This window comes from Panthera onca, chromosome A1, assembly GCF_046562875.1.
Source record: "Panthera onca isolate mPanOnc1 chromosome A1, mPanOnc1 haplotype 2, whole genome shotgun sequence".
Classification (NCBI taxonomy): domain Eukaryota; kingdom Metazoa; phylum Chordata; class Mammalia; order Carnivora; family Felidae; genus Panthera; species Panthera onca.
This window is the reverse complement of record NC_138339.1, coordinates 169,285,154-169,306,627: the sequence shown is the minus strand read 5'-3', so window position 1 is coordinate 169,306,627 and position 21,474 is coordinate 169,285,154. Positions and strand designations below refer to the sequence as shown.

Sequence of the window (21,474 nt, the reverse complement as noted above, 5' to 3'; positions counted from 1 at the left end):
AAGGAGGCAGAGGCAGAGTCGTGCGCGGATTCGAAGCGCCGCTGACAGATTATCAGATGGAGGTGGGTAGTAATTGGTACTTCGTGCCTCGCTAGAATTATTTTAAGTGCTGTTTGTATTTGGAAGCTAAGCTTCCGTCAGGCCTGAAGAACAAATTACTAATGTGTCGGTTCTTCCTTGAAAGGCCCGCCCCGCAATGCTGCTCCTCGGGGCCCCAGGCCCTGGCTCACATGAGCTCCGTCTGCAGTCACGGTGCTCAGCACCTGCCATCAAGTAGGTGCTCAGGACTTTGCTGGCTTCCAGTGAAAAGAACCTTCTGCCAAATAAGGAGATGCAAAGAAAAAAAAAAAAAAGGCCAACAACAGTACCAGCACTTTTAAATTTGGTTTCCTAAAATACCCGGTTTAATTTTACAGGAACATCTTTAGTAAATCCTTCTTTAATAAGCTTGATCTGAAAACTCAATGACGTTTTATAGAGTCTAAAACTACCCCAAAACACAGTGTGTTTTTCTTGAGTTTCTTTTATTATACCGAGATAATCAAAATCGGTTTAAAAACTTACTTTTCTTGCTGCTACAAGTTAGAATCAATACAGCAGGGTTGCTAAAATCTAGCTGCAACACAAAGTCTACATTTTAAATGTTATCTTCAGATCAAAGCAAAGAAAAAGTATGACATATGAATTCTGGAAATGTCATTTAGGGGAATTAAAATCCTGAATTTCCTTATCCGATGTATTCGAGCCCATGGCCGCCTTTAAGCAACAAAAGCAACAAAGCACTACTGGAGAGACAGACTTCAGGTGCAGGAGACTGCGGAAAGCAGCTGTGACTGAAGAAGAGATCGTCCCCTTTCCCACACACTGAGTGTACAAACACTTGCTTCAAAGGGCATTATCATGCTTCCACCTTCAGCGAGTGTAGGCCAGGCTGGTGTCCCCGACTGATCACCAGGGCTCTGTCCACCTTGGCCCTTCTCACCTGTTTTCCCGCGGGTTGTAGGGAAGGCCATGCTCCCCCCGGGAGTCGTAACTGTCGTGGTGCGGGAGGCGGACCCACTCAGGTGCGTAGGAGGCCGTGCTGTACACAAAGCACTGCAGGGTCCCGTCGGTGGCCGGCATCTCCTCCGGGGTGCCCTGCCTGCCCTCCCACTCGAGGACCGTGATCCTCACAGGGGTGCGCTGGTACATGTCGGGGCAACCCTCAAACTCATCCAGGAAGCTGAGCATCTGCTCATCCACGACATAGATCTCCCCCGCCACGCGGCGCCCCTGCCCTGGGAGGTTAAGCAGCCACGGAATGTTATGTTCGCCGGCAATCACCAAGGGGTACGGCTCCACCGTGCGGCCCCAGCCTTGGAAGGCCGCTCGGCCATTGGCACCGTCCAGCAGGACCTTGTGGTTGGGCTGGCCTCTCTTCAGGGTCCCGTATATGAACACACGAGCCATGCGGGCCGCAGGAGCTGCAAAACAGAAGGGAAGCAGACCGGTACCTACTGAATGTGTCAGAGAGCCGGGGAAGGGCTTTCAGTCCTGCCTGGGGTCAGAGACTTTGGGAAGGTTCCAGGGTCTGCTGGGCGAGCGGGTGCTCGCAATCCCACTTAGCCCCACAGCCCACTACTCTCGACCATCCTGTGCTGGGCTCCGAGGTGCCAGGAACACCCAACCACCTTCTATAGTCACCCTTCTGGGAAAAGGTACTCATTTAAGAACATACTTGTCAGAGGAAGACAGCCTGTCTCGGGATCAAGCCCTCAGAACCGCTGTTTCTTAGACCAGTTAGTTTTTAATCTTTTTAAAATGACTGTACAAATTATACAATAAATATTTTTTATAGAACAAATACTGGTAAGTGAATATAAATATGTATACATACACGGTACCTGCATACATATAAGATAGGCCCATGGAATCCGCTACAAGAGGTCATTCAGGTTCTAGTACTAAATTTACACACCAGTCCTGGCAGCGTGACCCAGCAAAACTTCAACAATCACACCTTCCGTGTCCCTTTTCAAGGTCCTAGAGGGTAATGATGCTTCCCTGTGACTCACTGTGACTCAGCGCAGCAACCTTGGCTCTTGTGTGAAGGTAAATATTTACTGCTCACCTGGGTCTGGGCTACAGATTGTTACATAAATTGCTAGAAGTCATTTGTGTAAAAGTGACTCAAACAAAACTAGAAATGGAAGTTAGGCAAGTTGGGCCCCTCCCCAAAGCCTGCATTTCACTGCCCTCCTGGCCCAACGCTGTGTGATAACGGCAGGCTCTGGAAGGAAGACACCGTGCACAGGACAACAGAGGACGTGCCCGTCTGCCGGCAGCAGCCCACCACCAGCCACGAACAGCTGGAGGGTGATGTCCCTGGACACCCATCAGGTGGTCCTTGGAAAAGTCCCACTTGGCTCACAGAACTTCCACTTCCTGGTATGGGGGTCTCGGCCTCACCCGACCTCTTCAGGGTATCTGGGGAGGATGCACAGCCCCCACAAACCAGCACGCCTGCTGACCTCCCCTCCTGTCCACTGCGTCCCTCTCGGTCGTCAGTGGAACGTCAGGACATGCACAGATTTTGGATGAACCTCAGGAAGGCTCGGCTGTGGGAGAAGCACAGGTTGGCCGTGCATGTGCACCCTGAACACTTGGCAACATTGGGTCACCTTGCACAGGACGGGGACGCACCCAGAGCTCTTGTTCTGGTGACCCTGGTGACAGGGAAGGACAGAGCAGAGCTATGGGGTGTGGAGGGAGTCATGCCAGGGAGGACAGCACGGAGGTGAATCAGGCGGGAGCTGGAGCACAGGTGCAGAGGGAAGAGGAAGGAGTAGACGCTGGAGCCGAGGGTGGCCGGGGCTGGGGGATGGCACAGCTGGGCACAGAGAGCGTCAGCACGAACTGTGGGGACAGCGGGAGCGCACTGGACGGGTCTCTGCAGAGACCAGACACTTGGGAGCAGCCCCGACTCCCCCACGTGTGTATCCTGCCCTCCAGCAGGCTCTGTCCACTGCTCCACCCAGTGCAACCCCGGGTCCAGCCATTTCCCGCCCTCCTGCAGCCTCCGCCCAGAGGGTCTTCCTCCAAAACAGAGGCCTCGCCTCGCCCCCCACCCCAGGGGTCACCTGCCCACCTCCAGGCCCCTTCACAGCAGCTTCCTCGGGCCGGCCCAGAGCAGCACCCACCCAGCCCTGCCTCGCCCCAACTTCTCTCCAAGGGGCCTGCTCCCTGAAGGGCCGCCTGTCCTGTTTCCCGCTGGAGTGTTCGGAGCTGGCAGCAAGTGTGGAAACCACATCGGCCGGTAAGGATCAAAGAACGCGCAGGTGGACAAAGCCATTCAAAACTGGAGACTTGCTCTCGCCATCACTGGCGCCCCAGCTTTCTCCTCTTTGATTAAATGTTTTTTTTTTAAAGTAATATGTGTGCGTAATGTAACCGTGAACTAGTTCTACGGGAAAGATGAAAGTGCCTACCCTTTCCCACTCCCTGGAGGCCGAACTTTTAAGCCTTAAGCTGTGGCATCGGTATTTATCTGCGTACTGTTGATGACATGCACGCCTACTTCTGGATTTTTCCATTTTGTCTTACCTTCCTGAAGCAGGTGAGCTCAGTGGTTTACAGCACAGACTTTAGAACCCAATTGCCTGGGTTGTGACTTCAGGCAAACCACCTAACCTCTTGGTCTCGACTGTAAAAAGAAGTAAAACAGCAGCCTGCTGCTCCGTGAGGTCGTACCGCCGGTGGTCCCGCGTGCCCTGGTGGCCGTGGTCATCACTGCCACCGGTGCCCTGAGGACGCATGCCCGCCTTGTCCCCGACCCTCCAGCGGACTCCCATCACAGTGTTTGCTCAGACCCACACTCAGTTCAGCAGCAGAACTATGTAAACACTGTTCTCAGATAAGGCACACAGTGTACTATCATTAACTTCCTTTCTTGGACAACTTTTCTGTTTTCCTTGGAATTAAAAATTGCTTGCAGCTTCCTCCCCCCCCCCCCCCCCCTTTGCTCAAGTTTCTCTGACACTAATTCAGCCTCACATTTTCAGAAAGTGCTGTAAGAATCCTTTCAGCCTTGACCACTGTTAAAGAACAAACACTGAACTCAGGAAGTGTGAGGATGGCATTGCCTTGATGTGTAGGTTGGGCGGCCCCCATCTGGCACATGGAGGGGCGCTCCAAGGACTTGTACCAGATGGAAGCTTTTCACAGGACTGCAGCGGTGGCGGCGGGGCAAGAAAGTTATTAGCAAAAGAACAGGATTGCTCCGGGCAAGGTCACCTTCCCTTAGAGGGGAGCCAGGCAGTCTCACCAGGTGGGTTACTTCCTGTTCTCTGGGCTACGGACAGGGCCTGTGACAGATCACTTCATTGGCACTGATCAGGAAACTCCTGATCGACCACTTCAGACTACATTTCTGGGGAAGTCTGAAAGGACAGTTAGGTTAGGTGTAAAGTCTTGATTTAGTGCCTTGGCCTAAGTGCAGCCATTTTGGGCCTCTGCTTCTCTTTTTAACACCACCCACTGGGTTCTCCTCATTTTCCCCTGGAGCCATCACCCCTGGAGCCCATCCTGTTGCAATCTGGTACTGCTGCCATCTGGGATGTACCGCCATGCTGCCAAGGGCTCCCCTGAGCCAGTGCAGGAGCCTGGCCCCTGGGTCCCATGGCCCCTTCTTCATCGACTCCCTCATTGTGCCGAAGCTAATTTTCTCCCACCCTCAATTAACAATGTGGCTTGTTAGAGAATTCTAGAAATAATTTTCTAAAGAACTTTAAAGTCATTTCTTTGTTTTCTGATTTCCCAAGTTCTTGTTGAGAAGTCCAGTGCTATTGGACTCCCCCATCCTCTGTTCAGGACTTGAGCTTTCCTCTCTGGAAACTCTCAAGGCTTTCCTTTTTCCCTTGGATTCTGAGGTAATGGTGTATCTTCTTGTGGGTTTCTTTCATTTATTGTGCCGGGAATTCCCATCTGAAAACTGACCATCTTGGATCGTGGGGAATTTTCTTCTCATTCCTACCTTATTGTTCTCTTTCTTGTCTTCTAATACTCAGGTATTGTGTTTCCTGGATTAATTTCCCAGTTTTCTTTTTTCCAGGTATTTTTTCAAAAATTTTTAAAAAGGTTTTTATTTTTGAGAGAGAGCATGAGCAGGGGAGGGGCAGAGAGAGAGGGAGCAGAGAGAGAGGGAGACACAGAACCCAAAGCAGGCTCTGAGCTGTCAGCACAGAGCCCTACTTGAGGCTGGAACTCATGGACTGCGAGACCATGACCTGAGCTGAAGTTGCCGCTTAACCAACTGAGTCACCCAGGTGCCCCCCAGGTATTTTTCTTTATAGACTAATTTCCAGGTCTTTTATGAATTTGTGTCTATTTTTTGCCATTGTATTTCTTTCCCAGCACAAAACTATCTCTCATCTTTGGGAAGGTATTATCATGCGTTTGGTTTGTTGTTTTCATCTTTGCCTGCTTTGCCTCTATTTTGGTGTGTTTCTTTAGATGTTTTCTTCAAATGCCAGTAATCCTTGGCTGTTGGCCTTTCATATTGAGAATCAAGACACCGTATAGGAAATTAAAGCTCTGTGTGCTAGGGAGGGAGCCTGATGGTCGACAGGCCTCATGTGGGGGATCTGGGTACAGGTTTGGGGGGTGCCAGATAATGATCTACAGGTATGCAGATTTTCCCTCGATCCCCATTTTCAGGGTGCCACTCACCCCACCCTCAGCTGGACCTGATGTCCCCAATACCAAGCCTCTCTGGACAGTAACCCACCTGTTCTCTGCAGGAAGCAGGGAGACTGGTGTCTCTGCTCCCTATAAGGACGTTCACCCTCTCCTCCTGTTTCTACTCTGATCCTTGTCTTCGCATGCCCATGAGTCCAGAGTTCCTCTGCTGCTCTGCTCTACCAGGTGGCTAGCTGCTTGCTGGCTTCTTACTATGCAGGGTCTTAGGTTTCCGGTTTCTCCAGGCTGCTAAGTCATTTTCTGTCTACCATCTTGTCTTTATGGGCCACTAGAGTGATTTTTAGGGAGAAAGCAGGCACAGAAGAGCCTGGTCCTCTTGTGTCTCCCTCACTGCACCACCCATCCAGCCACTTCACAGGGCCCTCAGCCCCATCATCTTTCCAGAGGCTCAATGTGAACTGGGATGGAGGTGGGGGTTTGGAAACCACTTGCTTAGAGGGGCACTGAGGAGAGTTTATGGCACCACTGACTTGGGTGTGTTTAAGGTCGCCAAGAGAAAGCCAGTAAGGTAGCAATCATGGGCACAGAGAGGGCTGGTGATGGCTGGGGGGACAGAGAGAGGTCTGCTTATAGAGGGGGAATCCTGTCTGCTGAGGCAAGAGCAGGGGGGAGAATGGGAAGCAACCACAGGAAAAGGCCACCACAGCCCTCAGGGAGATGCAGGCTGTGTACCCAGAGGCCTCGTGTTGAGTGCAGGGGTGCACGCTGTAGGGAGCAGAGCTGGTCACCCCAAAATATGCCTCTTTGGCATGAGGATTATTTTAGGATGAATGTTTTTAAGAAACACAGGAGAAACTCTGATAGAAGTTACCCTTTATATAAGAGTCATTTACATCTATAAGGGGTGTCTCCATACATTATCTTCCCAGCTCTACCAGCAAGCAGAAGATGCCTACATCTCTAGAAACTATCGATGCCAAAGGCAAAGACCAAGAGATGCACATCCTTGCCCTTGTTCACTGTACTTTGCCTGAAGACCTCCCACAGCCGGCTTCCTGGCCCCAACATCTTCTTTTGCCTTTTGCTGGAAATGGTATTTAAGGGGAGGGTGTGGGTCATGTGCGGAGGTACTCCGTTCTCCTGGGTCTCCCCATGTATGCAGGAGGTATATGTGTTACAAAACTTGTGTGTTCCTCTCCTGTTAATCTTTTATTACAGAGAGTGTCTCAGTCAAGAGCCTATGAGGGTAGAGGGCATATTATTTTCCCTCCCCACATAAAGGAGGAGATACATTCGCCTCTCCTCCGCTTGCTGTGAAGGTCAAGGGAAAGACAGGTTGGTAAATGGGCAGCATCCAAAAAAAAAAAAAAAGTGTAGCAGGGACAATAGGAAAGAGTGCACCCAGGGCGTGGTGAGGGGGACCCTGCCTTAGAAAGGACAGATGGGGGGTGCCTGGGTGGCTCAGTCGGTTGAGCATCCGACTTCAGCTCAGGTCATGATCTCACAGTCTGTGTGTTCAAGCCCCGCGTAGGGCTCTGGGCTGACAGCTCGGAGCCAGGAGCCTGCTTCGTATTCTGTATCTCTCTCTCTCTCTGCCCCTCCCCCACTCTCTCTCAAACAAAAAAAAATTAAAAAAAAAAAAAAAAGGACAGATGGGTGGCCACAGGGACGTTTGTGCCGGGTTGCCTGGCCTTTCCTTAAAATAGGTGATGTTGTCTGTCCAGGATGGGACGGGTGCCACCAGGGCTGAGAACTTGCAGAATGGAAAGAGGTTTAGAACAGTCCTACTGGAGAAAGCCTGGGCTTTGGAATAAGACCCATAAGATGCCAGAGCAGGTTCTGAGCAAAGAAAGTGTCATGCTTCCATTATTCAAGGGATTCAATTGCAAAGGAAGTAAAGAAATGCCTCATCCAGGAGAGGAGAGGGGAGGAAGGACAGAAACTGTGGTCAGAGGGCTGCAGAGGATGGCACTTCTGCAGGGGCTGATTACTTCCCTGCGATGACCGGCCCTGGGCCAAGTGCCACGTGCCATCCCAGCTTACCGGATCCCCAGCACCCCGTTAAAGACGGGTGGTGGTACCTCATTTGAGGGATGAGCAAATTAAAGTGGTCAAGGTGAGGCTCCCTGCACAGAGTCTGTGGGGGCAGCACCAGGAACTGGGCTACATCTATAGGACTCTGAATGCCTCCAGGGCTCTGCACTTCCAGATCCCAAGGGGAACTGTGACCCTGTCACGTACAGCCCAGGACTCAGGCTCTGCAGTGACAGTGCCAAGGACATACTATACTCTTTTTCTCTCCCCTCCCTTTGTTTTGACTGAATTTTATTTGATAAATCAATTACTTCTCTGTATTTCTCTTATTTTCAAATTTTTAAAAATTGTGGTAAAATACACAAAGCATAAAATTTACCATCCTAACCATTTTTAAGCGTACAGTTCATTAGTGTTAGGTGCATTCACACTGTTGTGCACCCATCACCACCATCCATCTCCAAAACTCTTTCCATCTTACAAAACTGAAACTCTATACCCATTACATAAGAACTCCCCCTTCCCTGTCTTCCCACCCCTGGCAACCCCATGCTGCTTTCTATGAGTTTAGCCTACTCTAGGTACCTCACATAAGTGAAATTATATAGTGTTTATCTCTTTGTGGCTGGATAATTTCACTGAGCATAATGTCCTCAAGGTTCATCCGTGTTGCAGCACATGTCAGAATTTCTTTCCTATTTAAGGCCGAATAATACTCCATCATATGCATACACCATATTTGTTCATTCATCCACCAAAAGACATTTAGGTTGCTTCCACTTCTTGGCTATTGTGAATAATGCAGCCACTCACATAGGATTGCTAGATCATATGGTTATTCTATGTTTAATTTTCTGAAGAACCTCCATATAGTATTCTATTAGCAGCTGTACCATTTTGCATTCCTACCTACAGTGCACAAGGCCTCCAATTTCTCCACAGCACTTGTTACATTGTTTTCTGATGCTTTTTTTAATAGTGGTCATCCTAACTGGTGTGAGGTGGTATCTCACTGTGGTTTTGATTTGCATTTCCATAATTAGTGATGTTTTAGCATCTTTTCATGTGCTTATTGGTCATTCATGTATCTTTTTTGGAGGAATGTCTATTCAAGTGCTTTGCCCACTTTTTTATCAGGTTGTTTTTCACTATTGAGTTCTAGTTCTGTATATCTTCTGGGTATTAACCTTTCCTCAGATGCATGATTTACAAATATGTTCTCCCATTCCATAGGGGGTGCCTTTTCATTCTGTTGATTGCATCTTTGATGCACAGTTTTGAATTTTGGTGTTGTCCAATGTATTTTTGCTTTTGAACGTTTTTTTGTTTTGTTTTTTTTTTTATTTTGTTTTTGAGACACAGAGAGAGAGAGAGAGAGAGCGAGAGCAGGAGCGGGGGAGGGGCAAGAGAGAGAGGGAACACCAAATCCGAAGCAGGCTCTAGGCTCTGAGCAGTCAGCACAGAGCCCGACGCGGGGCTCAAACTCACGGACCGCGAGATCATGACCTGAGCGAAGTCGGACGCTTAGCCGACTGAGCCACCCAGGCGCCCCTATTTTTACTTTTTTTTTTTTTTTTTTTTTTTTTTTTACCATTTTTGGTGTCCTATCCAAGAAATCACTACCAAATGGAATGTCAAACTTTTGCCCAATGTTTTCTCCTAAGGGTTTTATAGCCTTAGCTCTTCTGTTAGGTTGTTGATCATTTTGAGTTAATTTTTGTATGTGATGTAAAGTAAGGGTCCAGCTTTATTCTCTTACATATGGATATCCAGTTTCTCAACTGTTGTAAAGACTGAACTTTCCCCATTGGTCTTGGGACCCTCATCAAAAATCACTTAACTATACATGCAAGGATTGATTTGTAGACTCTGCCGTCTTCCATACCATACTGTTTTGATTACTGTAGCTCTGCAGTAAGTTTTTTGAAGTCGGGAAGTATGAGACCTCCAACTTTGTTATTGTTCACGATTACACTGCTTATTTGGGGTAGCCTGGTATTCTTCATGAATTTCAGAATGGATTTTTCTATTTCTGCAAAAAGTCACCTTTGGGAATTTTCATGACAGTTGCATTAAATCTATAGATTTGGTAGATCTGGGTAGTCTGAGCATCCTAACAATATTTAATCTTCCAATCCATGAACACGAGCTGTCTTTCCATTTATTTGTCTTTAATTACTTTCAGCAACATATTGTAGTTTTCAGTGTACAAGCCTTTTACCTCCTTGTTAAGCATTTTACTTGCCTGATTGTTTCAGGTAGGATTTTTTTTTTTTCTTTTTAAGAGAGAATGAGAGAGTGCTTAAAAGTGGGGAGAAGGGCAGAGAGAGACAATCCAAAGCAGACTCCACGCTCAGCCCAACAAAGGGCTCAATCCTGGGATCGTAATCTGAGCTGAAACCAAGAGTCAGATGCTCAGCTGACTGAGCCACCCAAGCGCCCCTCAGGTAGGACTTATAATACTACACTGAAAGAAGTGGTGAACAAGACAAGGATGCTTGCTTTCTGATCTTAGAGGAAAACCTTTCAGTCTTTCACCATTGAGTATGATGTTAGTTTGGGGATTTTTATATACAGCCTTTATTATGTTGAGGTAGTTGCCTTCTGTTTCTAGTTTAAGTGTTTTTACCACAAACTGGCATTGAATCTTGTCAACTTTTTCCCCTTCATTCTGTTAACGTGTATTACATTGGTTATTTTCTTATGTTGAACCACCCTTGCATTCCTGAGACAAACTCCACTTGGTGGTGGTATATAATCCATTTAATTCTGTTTCCTAATATTTTGTTTAGAATTTTTGCATCAATCTTCAGCAGGGATATTAATCTGGTTTTGGTATCAGATTAGAATGCTGCCCTTATTGAATGAGTTTCATTGAATGAGTTTGAAAGTGTCCCCTCCTCTTCAATTTTTGGGAAGATTTGGTAAAATTCATCAGTGAAGTCATCTGGTTCTGGTCTCTGTTAAGGGGTTTTTGATTAGTAATTCAATCTCTTTTTTGGTTACTCTGATTTTCTATTTCATCACAATTTATCCTGATAGGGTATGTTTCTAGGCATGAGCCATTTCATCCAGGTTTCAATTTGTTGGCACACAGTTCTCTTATAATCCTTTTTATCTCTACTAAATGGGTTGTACTTTTCCCTCTTTCATTTCTGACTTTATTTATATCTTTTTTTCTTCCTAGTAAATCTAGACACAAGTTTGTCAATTTTATTTTTTCCTTCCTTTTGCTAGCTTTGGGTTTAGTTTTCCTTTCTTTTCTTTGACAGGTTCATCCTGTCTCCAAGGGCTGAGATGAGGGTCACAGCCAATAGGACATGCAAAAAGCAAAAAGTCTACGTACATGCACCAGATCCTCTCCGAACCCCAGCCAGGGCTAGCTGAGAATATGCGTGTGATTCATCCAGGCTGGGACCAGGCAGCACTGCCACAGCAGAAGGGAATGCCACCTCCTGAGGCTCATACATTACTATGTTTCAGCCTGGTTAGAGTTTTGGATAAAATGCAAGAGTTTAGGAACAGCTCTAGGTGAGCCATCTGGGCTTTTCCAGAGGAAACTGAAGAGTGACCTTTAGAAGTGGCTCTGTCTCTGCTTTACTGTGGTGTATCCCCCCCAGGGTAGGCCTCTTCTAGGACACTGATGGCCTGGCCTGGCCTGGCCAGCCCTGTGGGCTCAGACAGCAGTGTGGGCTGAACCCTTGTAGGGTGGCCTCAGTGTTCTACAGATGGACGTTTAAGAACACAGTGCATGGTAAGTGTAAGGAGATGCACTGTGGCACAATGACAGGCCTGAATCAAATCCCCACCTCTACCACTCAGCAGCTGTGGGTCTTTGGGAAAAGTTATTTTAAACCTGGGTTCATCCCATCTCTAGTGACTGCTGATTGTGTGCCCGGCCTCAGAACCCAATGAATGTTCTGAAGTTCTCCACCCTACCTCCTTCATTAAGATCTTATAAAAATATCTACTGGCTTATATTCTTCTCAATGAAGCCTCTTAAAAAAATAAAAATTAATATTCTACATAATAAATGGGAGAGGGAATCACGCCATATCAATTACTGGTTGGGTGTTGATGAGTTTTCAGAGCCAGGAATCCCTGGGAAGGTGCTGTTACATAGAAATGATCATGGTTAGGCCACAGGTTGTTAACTTCGACTCTGTGGAAAATCAGTCCAGTAGCTTTCTTCTACAGAAGATAGCTTTTTCCCATAAAAGAAAACCTAGCAATAAAAATTAAACTTCTTTACTAGGAAAAAATGTAGCTAACTAGAATGACCAAATTATAGTAGTCTACATTTCATCTCTTGTATCCTTTACTACTTATGTAAGGGGAGGAAAAAAAAAGAATTAACATTTTGCATTTCTGGCTCCTTTCATAAGAAAAACATCATTACCTTTCTGATTGTGTTTTGAACAAACACAGATCCTTCAGGAAGAAACTCATCCCTGTGGGGATTGAGAAAGGATCAGAGTTAAGCACTGAAACAAGCAATTAATTCCCATTAGAGGATTAAGGCACTCATGTTCACTTTGAATCAGAAAAACAAATTGTGAATAAAATCATGTACAACCAAGAGGTTACTTGTCAAAGTTAATAAATTAGAGAATTGAAGGGCCAACTGGAATGCACAGGGGAGGCTGAGCACCACAGGCAGGCACACTGGTGGGGTTTCATATTTGTGGGATAAGATCGGCCATCCTCTTTAAATGCCACAGAGCCATGGCAGGGACTGGGGCGGGGGGGTCACGGTTTGTTATGATGCTGTCCTTCCGCTAACAGATGGGGTCTATGAGAGGACGTCTAAAAGTGTTTTTCAACCCTGTTATGTCACCATCCACCACACATGGATTACCCTACAATATCAACGAGAGAGACACACGAGATGCTAACATTATTCAGTGTGGCAGGAGCCGATTCTAAATGACCTGAAGCACCATCTCTGCCAACATTACCAGCGTATACAGGACTGAGTGGGAGGCCACTGCTGCACTAAGGTCTCAGGACTCTCCACTTGGGAGTCAAGGAGTCCAAAACTGAACCCCTGTCCCAAACCAACTGGTTGGGAATGACGTGGACAGTGAGGGGTCAGTAGGGAGGTGGGACAGGCACAGAAACTTCTACTTCAGCAAATTTTGGTTGCTTTAGCATTGTCAATATTTCAGAACACGAAACCACCCGTGGAAGTGCCCATCTGGCCTGGCGCTGCTGGAAACGCCTGCCCCTTGCTCAGCAGTTTTCAGTCTTCAAACACAGCCCGTCTATAGTTTCGTATTTCATCGCTGAAGCAGAAATTGAAAGTGATTACGAATCATTCCCATAATTGTTGGATTTTTCCTGCTTAATTTTTTTCTTAGCCACCTGGTGGTAAGAGTGTAAAAGGCAGGGTTGCAGTAAGAGTTTATTGTGCTAGTTTACAAACGGCAGCTATCGCAAAGGCTGAGACCACATTTAGAAACACACGTACCAGGTGAGGCAAAGGGCTAACGGTGAACTGTTCTCAAACTTACCGGCAAAGGGACTTCAATGGGCACCAGCTTCTAACATGAAAACAACCTTTAAGTAAAGGCACCTCCATAAAATATTCATCCCGCATGGATTAAAATGTAATGAAATGGGGAAACGTTAGTAAATCTGTATGTTTTCTTGGATAATTCATCAAGCCGCTAACACTGTTCACTGCCTGGTGTCAAATTAAGAGGGTTCGAGAAGGTGGGTGAAGTGGCGGGATTTGGGTGGCACAAAACTCAGCACCTAGGAGCCGGCCCTGCCTCTTGGCACTGCACTGTTTCCAGAAATGCCTGCCCCAGAGAAGTATGCGGTTGTCGGGCCTGTCTTCTCCCATCTTCTCCCGCCGTATGAAGCCGCTTCAGCATTGGCTCCCGCAGACCCCGGCCACCCTGTCACAAATGAGGACCCACTTCAGCAAAGCCAGCTGCCACCCTAGTCCTTCCGTGGCCACCAGCCGCCCTTAGCAGGTGTCACCAAGTGTGGCCGGATCTCGGTAAGAAGCGCATGTGCTGTGCGCGCCTGCTCTAAGGAGGGTTTTTATTTTATAGAAAACTCTGGCATCTCAGTCAAGTGGCTGCTTCTCCCCCGACTGTAACATTATTTTCCCTTGAGAAAACCCCTGAGTGTCTGATACAGTTACACATTAATTCTTTAGAAGTTTCTCAGAACTGTAGGAAACAGGTGAAAAAACAAAATGCCTTGAACTTTAAGCTGGAGCTCGGCCTGGAGCACCAAGCGCTGGAAGGTCACGTCACTCTCCCCTCTGAGTGGCTCGTGGGCGACGCGCCAGGGAGGGCTCCGGCCGCATCCTGTGGGTGCTTTGATGCTGTCACTCTCCTGCTTGCTAGTTTCTTTCCAGCAACGACAAGGGCTTCCTGCCCGGCCGACCCCGCGCCAACCCCACCGAATACCCCGGAAACGTTGATGGCAAAACACCTTTCTTACATTAACCGAGCAGTGCCGGTGAAACAGCGGTGCCTTTGAAATCAAGAAGCGAGGGTCTCCACTCACAGCTGTCCCCTCCAACTCTGACCCTTCATGGGTCCATGAAACAAACAGGCGCTTTATGGTCCCTGATGCCACACGGGTTCCTCTGAATGCTGCCTCAGCAACCATTCCATGCGTTTTCACTCTTTGGCCATACCAGACATTTTTACAAATAAAATTTTGAATGCCATACCACTTTTAAGGCAATTATTTTACCATCTTTAAACACAGAGTGACCAACGAGGGGGACGTGACCATGCCCTCACATCCTTGGGCCCACTCAAAAGTCTGGGAAGAACAGCTGTAAAGTCCCCAAATGCCAAGTCAGGGAAAGGCCTCTCTGGAAACAGGCTGGACAGTGGCCCGGCCAGGGCTGCCAGGGCCACAGCCACAAACACCAGGCACGGCCAGGGTGGCAGTGCTGCTGCCTCCTGGCCGGAGGCACAGAAAGGTCTGGAAAGGCCTGGCCCCGCCAGCTGGAGGTGGTGGGAAGAGCACTGGGTACCATCAGCCGGTGAGATGCCCAGAAGAAGGTGCTGAGAGTCCTCACAAAGAGCCCACCTGTGGCTCAGAGGGGACAGTATGAATAAGGCTGGCCATCAAGAGTTCACAGCATTTACTCCGTGCCTGGCCCTGTGCTAAATGCTTCATTTTACATTCTCAAGTTAACATTCAATGGGAGAGCTCCTTACTCTCTAGCTTCTCCCCATTTTACAGATGGGGAAACCGAGGCAGAGTGACTTACACAAGGTGCCCAGTTATAGCCGACAGAGCAGCTGTGTCTGCCTTCACCTGTCCTGCCCTCCGAAGGCTCTCGCCCAGCTCTGGGAGGAGGCATTTCTCTCACTGCCTCTGGCCTCCAGAGGGCCCAGGCAGCTGGTGGCTTGGGCCACCGCTCCACACCGGGCTCCCTTGATATCCTCACCCAGAAGGCAGCCACAGGTGTCTACGGAGACCTGCGGGGTGCCAGGCACCATGGAATCAGCACTCGGAGGCTGCCACCATCCTGGAATTCCTAATAATTTTATCTTTGAACTTAAGTCTGAGGGAGCGCTAGCGAACAGAGAAGATCCACGCAGCCCCACTGGCACACAGCATTCTTGGTGCCCCAGGAGCACAGTCTCGGGGACAGGAGCATGGGACTCTGTGAGACTCAGTGGGCACAAGTAACATGGTATGTCTATGACCAGGTCAGCTGGGAGAAGCAAAACTCCATTCCAAGCAGAACTTGCTTTGAATGTAGGAAGGCAGGTATATGTTTGTCAGAATCATCCACCTACGTACTTAATGTGTAAATTTTCTTGTGTATACATTATATCTCAAAGAAAACTGAAGTAAAGAAAAAGATGAAATGAGATCACAGAAGGAACACAGTTTGCCAGCCTCTCAGTCTATATGATTATCAGTTTATATTCTTACCTGAGTTCAACATGTTCCACAATCCCCAGTCAACAGCAAACACTTCCTGTCTTTTATTTAGGATTTGTGGTGGCCTCCCTTAGTCACTTTCTGGAACCCAACATGCAGTACAAGGCCGGAAGACTTCTTCCCGGAAGGTGAAGCAGCCCTAGGAGCTGGGGCTGAGGGAGCAGTGAATCAGCTGCTGGGATTCAGACTCAGGCCCCACCAGCTATCCTTGCCCACCCAGGGCCCGTCCACTGTTGCTGACTGAGCGGAGGTTCCCACACTTGGCTACTAAGAAACACAGCAAATGATCTGCCTGTTAGAGTATATCTGCAAGCCTGCTAGAGAAGAGTGGAGCTCTTCCCCGACATGCTGGCAGCTGCTCAAGGTATGTTCATGCCGCCTGGCACAAGCCCTCGGGTCAAGAGAAAGAGCCAAGAATCTGTACCGTGTCCCAACCCAGTGTCTGTCTACAGGGCAGGGCAAAGGGGCCAGTGGGTCTGGTTAGAGGCAGGTAACTTGCATCTCGTATCCCCCCAAAGGTCTTTGTTTTTCCTCCATGACAACTCAGGCCCACAAGCAGCAGAGAGAAGGGGAAGGACTATCCTTTAGTGTACTACTGAAAGGTTTTTTCAGAAACATTTTAAGTCTGTAGTAACAAAATGGTTTTTATTCAACTGATCTGCTTTCCTAGGTGAGAATGGGAAGCTTGGAAGTGCAACTTACATGTGAGTCAGAAGCAACACAGAACTATTACAAAATGTCATACAAAGCCATGCTTTTTTAGGTAGTGTGCTAACAAACTATTCTAGAAAGAAGAGAACATACACCTGTTTAAACAACTCTAAGATAACGCTTTAGAAGTCAGGCCTACCCAAAAGTGAATAAACTTGCTACGAATGCAGGTGAGGGTTCCTGGCTAGGTCTGAGCCCTCACTCCCTCTACTTAATATAGTATTTCATGGCTTTACAGAAACAAGCCTCCCAGAAGGAGCACTGGACAGAGAGCTGGGAAATCAGAGGTCAAAGCCAAGCCCCTGCTGACTGTCAGAGGGGCCTGTTTCACCCAGCCACATGAGGCAAGGCCACAGCGGGTGGCAGTGGGGGGTGTGGGCACCCTGGGCTCGGCTGCCCTGGGACCCGGGATCCACAGGGGGCAGATCACAGGCCTCTCTGAATGACATGGGACAGAACTGAATTAGCGAAAGGACTCTGGAAGATGACCAGCAGATACAACTGCAAAGCTCCAGAGCAAGACCTAGACCACCAAAGTGGCCCTGAGCATCACTTGGAAACCACCAGCACACGTGGCTCCCACCCACTGGTGTGTCCAGTGCTCCCGGCCCCATGCTCCCCTGCCAGTTGGCACTGCCAGCCCACAGTGAATCAGCAATGAGCCGAACTCCGTTCCCAGTGGGCTCTGGAATTCAGGACCTAATTCTTCTGGTAACAAACAGATCTACCTTCAGAATTACCTTTGCTGAGAATATTGTTAAATCCTGTCTAAATTCTCTGCAAAGGTGCTGGCTACCCACAGGAAGTCAGGTAGGCGAGGGGGAGGAATGCAGACCTAGAGGGAAGGTAACTGCCTGCTGGAGCACCAGGAGGACCGCCCCCGGTGCACATGTGACACACGGATCTCCGTTTTTAAACAGTTCTTAAAAAGAAATAAGCTTTCTTAAAAAGAAAAGCACAGAATATTAAGCCTAATGCGGGTTTTGATTAATTACCTGTCCCCAAAGCATTCAAATCCTTCCCGGGCTTTTCTCATTCCCTCAGTTCAACTCAATTAAAACAGTTGAGAGGGCAGCAAAAACTGAATTATAAGAAAGAAGTGGGGAGGAAATGAAGGCTATGTTACTGAACATACTTTTAAATACTTCACGTAAAGTGGATCCATTTACTCACATTCCTGTGGGGCCTAAACACGCAGCTGGTCACTGTTTGCTGATGGCAGCCAGAACTCTTTGGGTCCAAAACTACTAGAAAAATGTGTTGGGTTTCAAGGGAACTGAATGCACTGAACTGAATCCAATCCTTTCATGTACAAAATCCCCACCAATGTTTTTTTCAATCCCACGTTAAAAGCTACATTATCACTAGGACCAGCTGACAGAAGTCAGTAGCGTTGAGGCTGAACACACCATTCTTCCTCAGGGTCCATGACACTTTGGCCTCGCTAGTGTTCGCGGATGGATCCCAGGACTCAAAATATTACTAAAAAGCCAATCTGGTCTAACTTGGCTTTTAAAAACCACTTAAAAGCCAACATAGAGTCTGTTCCTGGGAAGAGCAAAATCCAGTTAGAATGTAAAACTCTGTTGTTACTATTTTGTGGTTATCAAAGAACAGATACTGCTATATTTAGTTTAAACACTTTTTCAAACTTATTTCAAAACAACAGAACAATAGCTTTGTTTTTCCATTACTGGATATATTTTTTTAGGTTTATAAATGTTCTTTCAATCATGATAAACAGAAGTACTCAGGGAAGATACCATGGGTTTGCTCATTTTCCTAATCAAATAGCCCAAGGATTTTAGTTTTTTGTTTATAGGAGCTTTGTCATTTTCCTTGCCCAAAAGACTTTCTTACTGAAAAACAAACAAAAAGCCATGTTGTATGTATAAACACAAAGAGAAGAAAATAAGGTGTCTCTCCTCTCCACCCTCCTCTATCCTGGGACCAACCAGCCTGTGGTCAGCAGGAGGAAAAACCGTCTCCCCACTCCAGCCAGAGCTGGTAGTAACAGATGTCATCTGGTATCTCAGGAGTTTCCCCCAAATGACAAAGCAATCCGCCCCGCCCCCCAAGGTGATGCTTCACAAACTACAAACTAAAGGTTAAAGACAGTCCCACTTGAAGCCCCCTACTTAAAGTAGCTGTGCAACTCTCTACCAGTCCTTTGAGTGGGTGCCCACAGCCAGGACCCCTGGGCTCTGCTGTCCAGTGTGACATGGTACAGAGGCAGCAGGGGAGGGCGAGGAAGGGGAGCTCCAGAAAGAGCCACCTCTCTCTGCATCATCCCCCAGCTTCCCAAGGAGGGAAGGACACCACCAGGCCACAGTTGCCCAAAGGAGCTGATCCTTCAAAATTCATGCAAATTTGGCATTCTATCACTATAACAAAGATTTCAACTATTTTTAAGTTAAGGAATTTCTCTCTCCCTCCTACTGTTCCAATCTTGGAATAAAGACAGTTCTTTAGAGAGCAGGTCCCTGTCTCATAGTGAGAGCAAGACCAATGCAGACAAGGTGGACTGTACCTCTTTCCCAGGTACTAAACACCTGAGATTTACATTAAAAGATGATTATAAGACACACTGTGGGGAGGCCAATGAGACATGCCTGGGGAAGCAGGGCATCACAGGTCCCAAAGGAGAATGACTATCTGAACAGCAGAGTCTTTGAAGAGAAACAGGAAAGAGGTGGACACAAGTCAGGGGATGGCTAGGGGACAAATGGGTGGTTTGAGCAGGAGGACAGCCTGGGCATGCCTGGGGGTCAGGGCATGAGTGTGAGGCCAGGACTATAGGGGAAGAGACAGAGGAGGGAGGCTGGGTCCAGGTCACTAGAGACCTAACTCTCAGCCCTATGTGATGGGGTAACTAAGGGTATTAAGCCTGAGAGGTGACATGGTAAGATTTGTGTTTTAAAAAATTATCTAGTGCAACCCCAGTGGAAGACTGCTTGACATATTCTGATCAGCACTATTTATAATAACTCAAATGCAGATACTACCCAAATGTCCCTCAACAGTAATTAAAACAGGCTAATAAAGTGTGGTATACTGTGGAAAACTCCACAGCAGTGAGAATGAATGGACAACTACATGTAACAACATGGATGAATCTCACAAGCAATGCTGAGTGACAGAAGTCAGGCAGAAACAGCACATACCGTATGACTGTATTTATAAGAACATGAATAATAGCCAGACTGACCTCTGCTGCTAGATGTCAGGCAGTGGTTACTGCCAAGGAAAGACATGAGCACACTTGATTTGGGTGCTGTTTACACGGTGTGTTCCTATTATGATTCCTATCATGCTATATGATTTCCACACTTTTCTGATGTGTTATACTTTCATAAAATTGCATTTTACATTTTTAAAACACATATAGTAACAGAGTAGAGGACAGACTTCCAGGAAGGAGGAAAAGAAGAATAAATTAAGCCTAAAGTTTGCAGAAGGAAGGAATAACAAAGATCAGGGCAGAAATAAATAGAGGCCAGAAAAATAGAAAACATCAATGAAACTAAGAGCTGTTTATTTTAAGATAAAATTGACAAAACTTTAGCTAGACTAAGAAAAAAAGAGAGAAGACTCAAGTACATAAAATCAGAATAAAAAGAGGAGGCATTACAGTTGATACCACAGGAATACATAGGACCACAGGAGACCCCTATGAATAATTATCTGCCAACAAATTGGACAACTACAAAAAACTGATAGATTCCTAGAAACATACAACTTATTAAGATAGATCGGCGGAGAAACAGAATATATGAACGGACTATTAACAAGGAAGGACACCAAGTCAGTGATCAAAAACCTCCCAACAAAGAAAAGCCCAGGACCACATGGTTTCACTGAATTCCACCTTAATGCCAATCCTTCTCAAACTCAGCCAGAAACTTGAAGAGATGGGAATACTCCCAAACTTATTTTACAAGTCCAGCATTAACCTGATACCAAAGCCAAATAACAACACCACAAGAAGACTACAGACTCATATTCTGGATGAATACAGATGCAAAAATTCTTAACAAAATATTAGCAAACCAAACTCAACAGCACATTAAAAGGATCATATACCATAATCAAGTGGGATTTATCCCTGGATGCAAAGATGGTTCAACACACACAAGTCAACAAATATGACAAATATGACATTAATAGAATGAAAGATAAAATCATACGATCATCTCGATAGATGCAGAAAAAGCATTTGACAAAAGCACAACATCCTTTCACGATAGAAACTCTCAACAAACTAGGTACAGAAGGAACATACCTCATCATAATAAAGTTTATATATGACAAACCCACAGCTGACAACATAATAGTGAAAAGCTTAAAGCTTTTCCTCTAAGATTAGGAAAAAGACAAGGATGCCCACTCTCACCAGTCTTATTCAACATACTACTAGAAGTCCTGGCCAGAGCAGTCAGGCTAGATGAAGACATAAAAGGCATCTATGCTGGAAAGGAAGAAGTAAGACTGTCTTTGTATGAAAACTATACATTCTTGTATATAGAAAATTCTAGAGAGTCTTCCAAAAAACTGTTAGAGCTAATTAACAAATTTAGTTAAGCTGCAGAATACAAAATCAACACAAAGAAATCAATTGTATTCTATATAATAATGACAAAATATCTGAAAAAGAACTAAGGAAACAATCCCAGTCACAAAAGCACCAAAAAGAATAAAATTCCTAGGAATAAATTCAACCAAGGAGGTGAGGGATCAGTGCACTGAAAACTGTAAGACTTTGATTAAAAATAATTGAAGACATGAACAAATGGGAAGATAGTCCATATTCATGGATTGGAAGAATTAATATTGTTACAATGTCCATATTACCCAAAGCTATATATAGGTTCAATGCAATCTCTATCAAAATCTCAATGGCATTTTTGACAGAAATATAAAAGACAATCCTAAAACTTGTACAGGACCACAAAAGACCCTAAATAGACAAAGCAGTCCTGAGAAAGTAAAACAAAGCTGGAGACATCACACTTCATGATTTAAAACTGTACTACAAAGCTACAGTAATTAAAACAGTATGGTAGTGGCATAAACATAGACACATTGACAATGGAACAGAATTGACAGTCCAGAAATAAACCCCAG

General features: G+C 46.5%; 1 protein-coding gene across 12 annotated transcripts in view; it reads right to left on the bottom strand.

The window, feature by feature from the left end:
* Nucleotides 1-505: 505 nt before the first annotated feature.
* The window catches only part of GGACT (gamma-glutamylamine cyclotransferase), a 47,446-nt gene continuing 26,477 nt past the window's right edge, over nucleotides 506-21,474 (bottom strand). For 6 of the 12 annotated variants that reach the window (XM_078432182.2, XM_078432185.2, XM_078432190.2 and 3 more), the window contains 3 exons: nucleotides 12,110-12,161; nucleotides 11,057-11,194; nucleotides 506-1,463 (listed from right to left, as the gene is read on the bottom strand). In XM_078432182.2, coding sequence (XP_078288308.2) covers nucleotides 979-1,463; nucleotides 11,057-11,180 — 609 coding nt within the window. In that variant the 5' untranslated portion in view covers nucleotides 11,181-11,194; nucleotides 12,110-12,161 and the 3' untranslated portion in view covers nucleotides 506-978. Of the gene's footprint in view, nucleotides 1,464-3,582; nucleotides 3,683-11,056; nucleotides 11,195-12,109; nucleotides 12,162-15,630; nucleotides 15,747-21,474 lie in introns of those variants that run through there. The other 6 variants (XM_078432211.2, XM_078432216.2, XM_060636759.3 and 3 more) reach the window with 4 other exon arrangements.